Source organism: Phaseolus vulgaris, chromosome 6 (genome assembly GCF_051622355.1).
Source record: "Phaseolus vulgaris cultivar YP4 chromosome 6, ASM5162235v1, whole genome shotgun sequence".
NCBI classification, from domain to species: domain Eukaryota; kingdom Viridiplantae; phylum Streptophyta; class Magnoliopsida; order Fabales; family Fabaceae; genus Phaseolus; species Phaseolus vulgaris.
In genome coordinates, this window is record NC_143503.1 from 14,681,400 (window position 1) to 14,688,398 (window position 6,999).

At 33.3% G+C, this 6,999-nt stretch overlaps 1 protein-coding gene across 3 annotated transcripts; it reads left to right on the top strand.

The window, feature by feature from the left end:
• Positions 1-437: 437 nt before the first annotated feature.
• LOC137831037 (transcription factor GAMYB) lies at positions 438-6,653 on the top strand. 3 transcript variants are annotated; one of them, XM_090304034.1, is made up of 6 exons: positions 839-1,078; positions 1,166-1,414; positions 2,146-2,510; positions 4,653-4,883; positions 5,078-6,059; positions 6,159-6,653. In XM_090304034.1, the coding sequence occupies exons 4-6, from the start codon at positions 4,818-4,820 to the stop codon at positions 6,389-6,391; spliced, it is 1,281 nt and encodes a 426-aa protein (XP_090160160.1). In that variant the 5' UTR covers positions 839-1,078; positions 1,166-1,414; positions 2,146-2,510; positions 4,653-4,817; the 3' UTR covers positions 6,392-6,653. The 3 variants fall into 3 exon arrangements, with proteins under 3 accessions (XP_068494635.1, XP_090160160.1, XP_068494636.1); XM_068638535.2 differs by lacking the exon at positions 4,653-4,883; XM_068638534.2 differs by lacking the exon at positions 4,653-4,883 and having other exon boundaries at positions 438-1,414.
• Positions 6,654-6,999: the final 346 nt, after the last annotated feature.

A 6,999-nucleotide genomic window follows, 5' to 3' on the forward strand; every position in this document is an offset into this window, starting at 1 on the left:
TTAATTTTCATTTACTTTATTTTTCTCTTATTTATTAAAGAAAACATAAGTGATAAAGAGTTGCTCACATCTATGGTTGATTATATATATGTGAAAAAAATATTTATTTTACTTCACTTGTTCTATTCCACAAACTATAGTGACCAATAATTTGGAATTTATAAAAATAAAAGAAATCTACCAAAAGTAAAAATAACCCACCACATATACATATATATATATATATATGTATATATATATATACATATGTATATATATATGTATATATATATATACATATATATATATATGTATATATTAAAGTGCTCACTCTATTGTGTGCCCTATTTTTCAGTGAGTCAATATGTATTGTGTGCCCTTTTGATTCAGTCATAGCACCAAATATTGCACACACAAAGTTGCAACTTTTAATTGGATTGCTAACATGAGTGAGAAGAAACTCTAGAGACTTGGAAGGGTCATGAGAGAGAAAATTGATATTTTTGGCCATTTCATCTCATCTATTATTTCTCCTTGCTTTTCTCACTATATGCCATTTGAACCCCTATAAACTAGGTTCATTTTCAAATCTAATTTTCATTTTTTTAAATAATAACATTTTTTTAAACTTTGTTTATAAGATCTTTTCTATGGCTTTTAATATCTAAAGTAAAATGTTCATTGTGTTATATTTAAAAGGGCATTTTATAAAATCTTCATTTTGATCACCTCAAGTAAAATGATCACATGGTTATATTTATAAGAGTAATTACCATTTCTCAATCCATAACAAAAAAAATCATTGCTCATTGTGTGAAGAAAAAAAAGCTTTATTTTTTTCACTAGTGTGAATAAGCTCAATCTACTTATCAAACTCTTTTCTCTCTCTTTCTTTCTCTTCAAACTCAATCTTTTCTTTCCTTTGTATGTGGATCTGTACTTGGTACTTTTCCTTCGCTTTATTAATCAAATACTTTCAATTTCAATTTCATGTCATTTCTAAAATCTCTTTGTGGGCTTTTCTTCTCTTCTCTTGTTTTTTCTCTTCTGGAATCCCAATTTTCGATTTGGGATCACTAGTTGCGGGATTTTCTCACAAGTATGTAAATTTTTCTTCTTTCTTTGTTTGGGGTAATGGGGTGTGGCTGTGTTCAGTGTTCGATTCAAGAATGTGATTCTGTCTCAGGAGTAGCTGCGTGCTGTGATTCCAGATGTTCTTGTTGCTTTCTCCAAGATTCATGGTTTCTTCGGCGAGGATTGATCTATTTTTTAGCATAAAAACAAAAGAAGTTCTACTTTGAAGGATTATTGATTTTCTATTTCCCATTTCCAGTGGCGTCCTTACCTCAATCTCTTAATTTCAAAGAGCAGCACTGATGAATTTTGGCTTGTTATAGATTCCGGGTTCGTTTGACTTGGAAATCATTATATTCAGGTGAATCTTCATGCGTATCTCGTAAAATATTATATTTTTATGCTATGTTCAATTCTATATTCAATTCTCTCATACATGACTGAAACATGCTGAACTATTACCATAAATGACAGGGACCATGGGTTTCATCTTTGTATTGCAAAGTCTATTATTAACGTGGACTTATATGTTCTAAAATTGACAAAAAAATAAATCAATTGCAACTTTTGTTTGCTATAATTGTTCCACGTACTCGGATGATTGTAGTATGTAGGATTAATTATTCTTATCTGCATGATTTATGCAACAATAATTTTCATTTATGGACAGATTTTTGTTTTACCATATTTTATTTTTAGTGTTCGGAGGTTTTTTATGTACTGGCTACTTTTGGTTACGAAATTTTTTATATATCTTTGGTTTTTGGTTCAAGTTTGTTTGTGGGTGTTGAAATTGGGGTCCTCGTTGCCTTTATTGTTTTTCTTCCTGGTTTAATTCCTGAAAGTGATAGATAGATACTGTGGAAGTAGTGACTTCCCTTGATTTTTATCCTTGAATTGATTGATCACTATGTCAGTTTGGATTTTGGAACTTCACAGGTCTTTTTATTCAATAGAGTCTTACATGAACATCTAAAAACTGAGAATCTAAACCTTGCTGCTAATTTCTTGAGGTTTAGAGATGCTAGGTTGTAGCTTTTCACCCTTTCCACTGAAAAGTTTTAACTCCTCTCTACGTTTTCATACTGACAGCCATGAGTAGCGTGACTAGTGGGGGTGATAATCGGAAGATATACAGAGGTTGTAGGTCATCATCATTAGATGAAGAAGGTGAAGTTGGAGGTAACATGGGAGGAGAAGTTCCTCTGAAGAAAGGTCCATGGACTGCAGCAGAGGATGCAATTTTGTTAGAATATGTTAATAAGCACGGACAAGGCAATTGGAATGCAGTCCAAAAGTATTCAGGACTTGCCCGTTGTGGGAAAAGCTGCCGTCTACGATGGGCAAATCACTTGAGACCGGATCTGAAAAAAGGTGCATTTACAGAAGAGGAAGAGAACCGAATCCTTGAGCTCCACGCAAAAATGGGGAACAAATGGGCTCGGATGGCTGCTGAGGTTTGTAGAGCTATCACTTGCTTTCAATGTTTTGTCATTTTACTATGCTAGTGAAGCTAAGTTATTCAAGAAGCCCATCCCGCATAACATAACCATTTTTCTTATTATATATTTGATTTATGGCAAGGAGAGGACTTAAGACACTAAAGATGAATTTCTGGGATGGACAATGCTATATTAATAAAATATAATATAATACTATTTTTGTCAAGATAAACTTAACAATAAATATGGGAGGCTCATGACTCATGAAAGCTATAAATTACTCTCTGGATTTTGGATGTGTTTGGTGCTAGAAAATTATAGAACTGAGTTTGTATTATTGCTATCATGATTCTTTCATGCTTGGTGCCCTCTCCCCAGGTTTTTTCCGATACAGAATCTGTGATTCAAACCCCTCTAGTTAAGAATTGTATGTTTAATTGCTATCATGATATTGCAAATCCATAGTTTTTTCCCTTGTTTAATGAATTTTTCATTGAATGATTTTGATCCTCCTGGATTATATATGCATTGTGAATATGTTGCGGTAATATCATTGCATCTAATAATAACATTTCAATAATTTTTTGGCATTATTTCCTATAATATTTAAAGTTTTAGTCTTGTGTGATGTCATTTTAATGGATAACTTTTAGTTGTACTACAAATCTCCACTTTTTGATTCATTCTCACTGATGGAGCTTTGTTTACTGATATTTCTTATCAAGAACTTGTAAGGTTGTAATATTCTGTTGATTATATTACTGTGAAGATTAATAAGTTATCTAATAGTAAAACTAGGTTCTTCTTCGATTGGGTTGAAGAACCTTTCTGGGTTTTTCCTCCTCTCAACTCCAATCACTAAGTACCAATTAAAAGCTTTCACGGGTTTAGTTATGAAAGCTGTAAGGAGTCTGAAAACATAAAACATGTTTAGTGCAAACATTTTCAACTTGTTTCTGAGAGGAGTTAATGTAGATTGATATAATCTGTGAAGCATGTTTACTCCAAAATTGGAGGTGGGCATCTATCGCTTACAGGTCGGTACACTACCCCTATAAATACCATTTAATTTATGGGTATGTGGTTTTGCTTTTGTTGGACAGTATGACTTGGGGTGAAACGTGGCAAAAATTATTGTATTTGCATTTATGATTGCGAGTTTGCATTTGCTCAGTGTCTATCCTGTGTATGTGGCCGAAAAGAGAACATCTTGCATCTAATTATTGACCAAGAAAACACTTTTTCATGCAGAATGTACTTAGTTTGTCTTCCCTTTGTCCCTAAAACTTTGACAAGGGGATATAAGGAGGAAAGAAATAATCTCAAGGGGATATAAGGAGGAAAGAAATAATCTCAAAGGAATATGAATGATGGAAATGTATAGATATAAGATTGAAAAAAGTAGAGAAATTTCCTACCTACCCACTGCTATGCCCTCTCACCCCAAAAGGAAAAGAATGGAAATTCAGTATCATTAGTAGGTAGGGTTCTTTCCAACAAAAATCTTGAATCAAATATAAATTTAATCATTTCCACGTTGAGTATTTCTCAATAAATACAGGATATATATACTTATTAGTTCTCAAGCTGCTAACACTAAATTATGGATGTAGTCATAGTTTTGCAAATAGCTTAAAAAATTAAATTATTTTTTCAAATTTTTTGTTAATAGTTGAATGTTATTATGTCTGTTCTATCTCTGTCAGTGAGACCATTATGCATTTATAGTAATGTGTTTAATTCTGAGTGAATGAAATATATAATATACAGCATAATAAAGTATTTAGAAATTAGTGTAAAATAATATTTAACTGCAAAGAGAAAGCTTAAACTGAATTGCCTTTTTTGTGTATATATTATGAAATATAAACAGTATGCTTCTGCACTGCATGCTGCTAGATGATCCATAGTTTGACATGAAATTGTTTATTCCTTTTAATTTCATAGTTAATTTTTGTACCAGGTCATAATTGTTTCTTATGAAAACATAATCACCGCATATGTTATTGCTGGAATAGCACTAAAATCTGCTATCTTTGTGCATATTTGCAATTTGAATGGGAGGATATGTGGAAGAGGAAAATAGAACTAAGGAAAATATGTAGCTATATGACTGGAACTGCAATGAAAACTGTTTGCATATGTTGTGTTATGCAGATGAGTACTATGTACCGTTATGTACATGATAGTGTAGCACTATTGCAGAAACAGACCACACAATATTTTACTCTACTTGAAAATCTTTTTTGTCTATCCCGGAAAGAATAAACAAAATTTTGTCTACTGAAGCTCAGGCCTTATAATGGCTGACACCAACCTAGTATGAATAAAGCCAGTGTGAGATTCTTTTGGACATCAACCTATGCAGGCTTCTTGTCGCATTCTAAGGTGAGCTTGCACACACATGCACAGAGCGTAATAGGATGGAAGGGAAAAATGGAAGTGAAAGTACCAACTGCATACCGACTATTATACTCTTCTCTATATCCATTGCCTTTGGTTTCTTCTCATTGAGATCAATGCAATTTTGCATTTTCTATTTTTTGATATTTAAATGTGTTTATTGCTTTTGTCTGTTTCAGTTGCCTGGGCGTACGGATAATGAAATCAAGAACTACTGGAACACAAGAATCAAAAGAATGCAACGAGCCGGCTTACCTATCTACCCTCCAGAATTATGTGAGCGGATACTTAATGCAAATCAAGAAAGTCAAAATATTTGTCCCTTGACTGTTGAAGCCTCCCAGCACGATAATCTCTTGCAAACGGACCAATTTGATATACAGGATATGGATTTCAAGACTGTCAAATTTCATCATGGTCCATCACAGGTACCAGGAATTCTTGATATACCTGAAAATTTGTTTGAGCAATGTTCGGATTCATCTCATTTGTTCCCAACACTTTATCCTTCAAAACGTCTCCGGGAGTCAGAAATTCTATACAATAGTTTTGGTAGTTGTACAGCTAATGCTCTTCAACTATTTGATCAGTATGGCAATTATATTGGTGAGAAAATTTATGACCATCCTCGGTTCTATCCTCCTTTTGAATCCGTTCTTAACACCAGTAATCAGTTTCATGGTGATAACATAAATGGCAGCCATGCCATGTTAAATGGCAATGTTTCTTCTTCTGTGCCCTTATTTGGGGCTAGGAAGTTGGAGCTCCCTTCACTCCAATATACAGAAACTCAACATGGTAGCTGGGTCACACATGGGTCCCCGCTACCTTCACTTGAGTCTGTAGATACATTGATTCAGTCTCCTCCAGTTGAGTCTATTCCATCAGATCTCATTTCTCCACAAAGCAGTGGTTTGCTGGAAGCAATAGTCTACAACTCGAAGAGCATGAAAGACTCGAATACTGATTTATTTTTTCCAGTCATAACCGGTGCATCCAATGAAGCAGCTGGGAGTTCAACCTTGAATCATCCCTATAAGACAGAATGGGATGAGCAAGGGGAGTCAAACTCCCCCTTAGGTCAATCTGCTGCTTCAGTTATGACTGACTATACTCCTATAAGCTCAGTAGATGGACCCCAATCAATCGAAACCATTCAAGGTAACACAATAAGATATCATACATACCATTTAGTTAAACTTTAAACGTTATCATATTTAAGTGGTTTCATTAACTAGGCCTTCCCCTCATCTTTGACAGATCACGATGATAAGCTCGAAGCACTCACCTGGTTCCCAAATAGTTCCTGGAAGAAAGAAAAATCGGAACAGATTGATTTTTCGCAACGTCCTGATGCTTTATTTGACTTAGCTTGGTTTGGAAGTAACACTGAATGTGGAATTAGTCAATCTGATCTAAAAGACGCTCTAAGTGCACTTCTTGGTGAAGATTACAAGTCTAACTTTGGTGAAGATAGCAAGGGTAAGCAGTAGTAGGTGGGTTTACACGGATATATTGCTTTGACCTTAGTTTAGTGATTGTTCATGACATAGTTTCATTTGATTTTTATCAACACTTTTAACACAATTAGGTTTTTTTTTTTTTAAATTTTCAGCACCTTTAGAATATTGTGTTGTGATGATAAGAGATTTTATGGCAGAAGTTTCAACCTTATCGAGGTTGTTAAGTTGGTAGTATGCATTCTCTCTCGTGTTACTTTGCATGGTGTTGATAATGGAAGATTGTATTACATATATTTAGTATGTATTCAGACCTTCTCTTAATTTCTTAAACTGCAGTTGGTCATTAAAACTTGTATATTGATAAAATTTGACAGTCAATAATAATAAAAGTTTTATTGGTACCATTAAGAGATTTTCAAAAAATTTCTGAACTGCAACTTGACACGAAGGCGAATATATATATATATATATATATATATATATATATATATATATATATATATATATATATATATATATATATATATACGTGTGTGTGTGTGTGTAATTTTCAAGAAACATATCAATTGGAAGAAATTATTCATACAACCTAATATATAGGAAATGAAAAACATACTAGAGGTTGATTTGATTCATGA

Bases quoted from the DNA above. Each gene is read 5' to 3' on its own strand.
- LOC137831037 (XM_068638534.2), top strand. From the start codon at position 2,148: ATGAGTAGCGTGACTAGTGGGGGTGATAATCGGAAGATATACAGAGGT. The intron at 2,511-5,077 runs GTTTGTAGAGCT...TGTCTGTTTCAG, and splicing joins GGGCTCGGATGGCTGCTGAG to TTGCCTGGGCGTACGGATAA. The intron at 6,060-6,158 runs GTAACACAATAA...CATCTTTGACAG, and splicing joins ATCAATCGAAACCATTCAAG to ATCACGATGATAAGCTCGAA.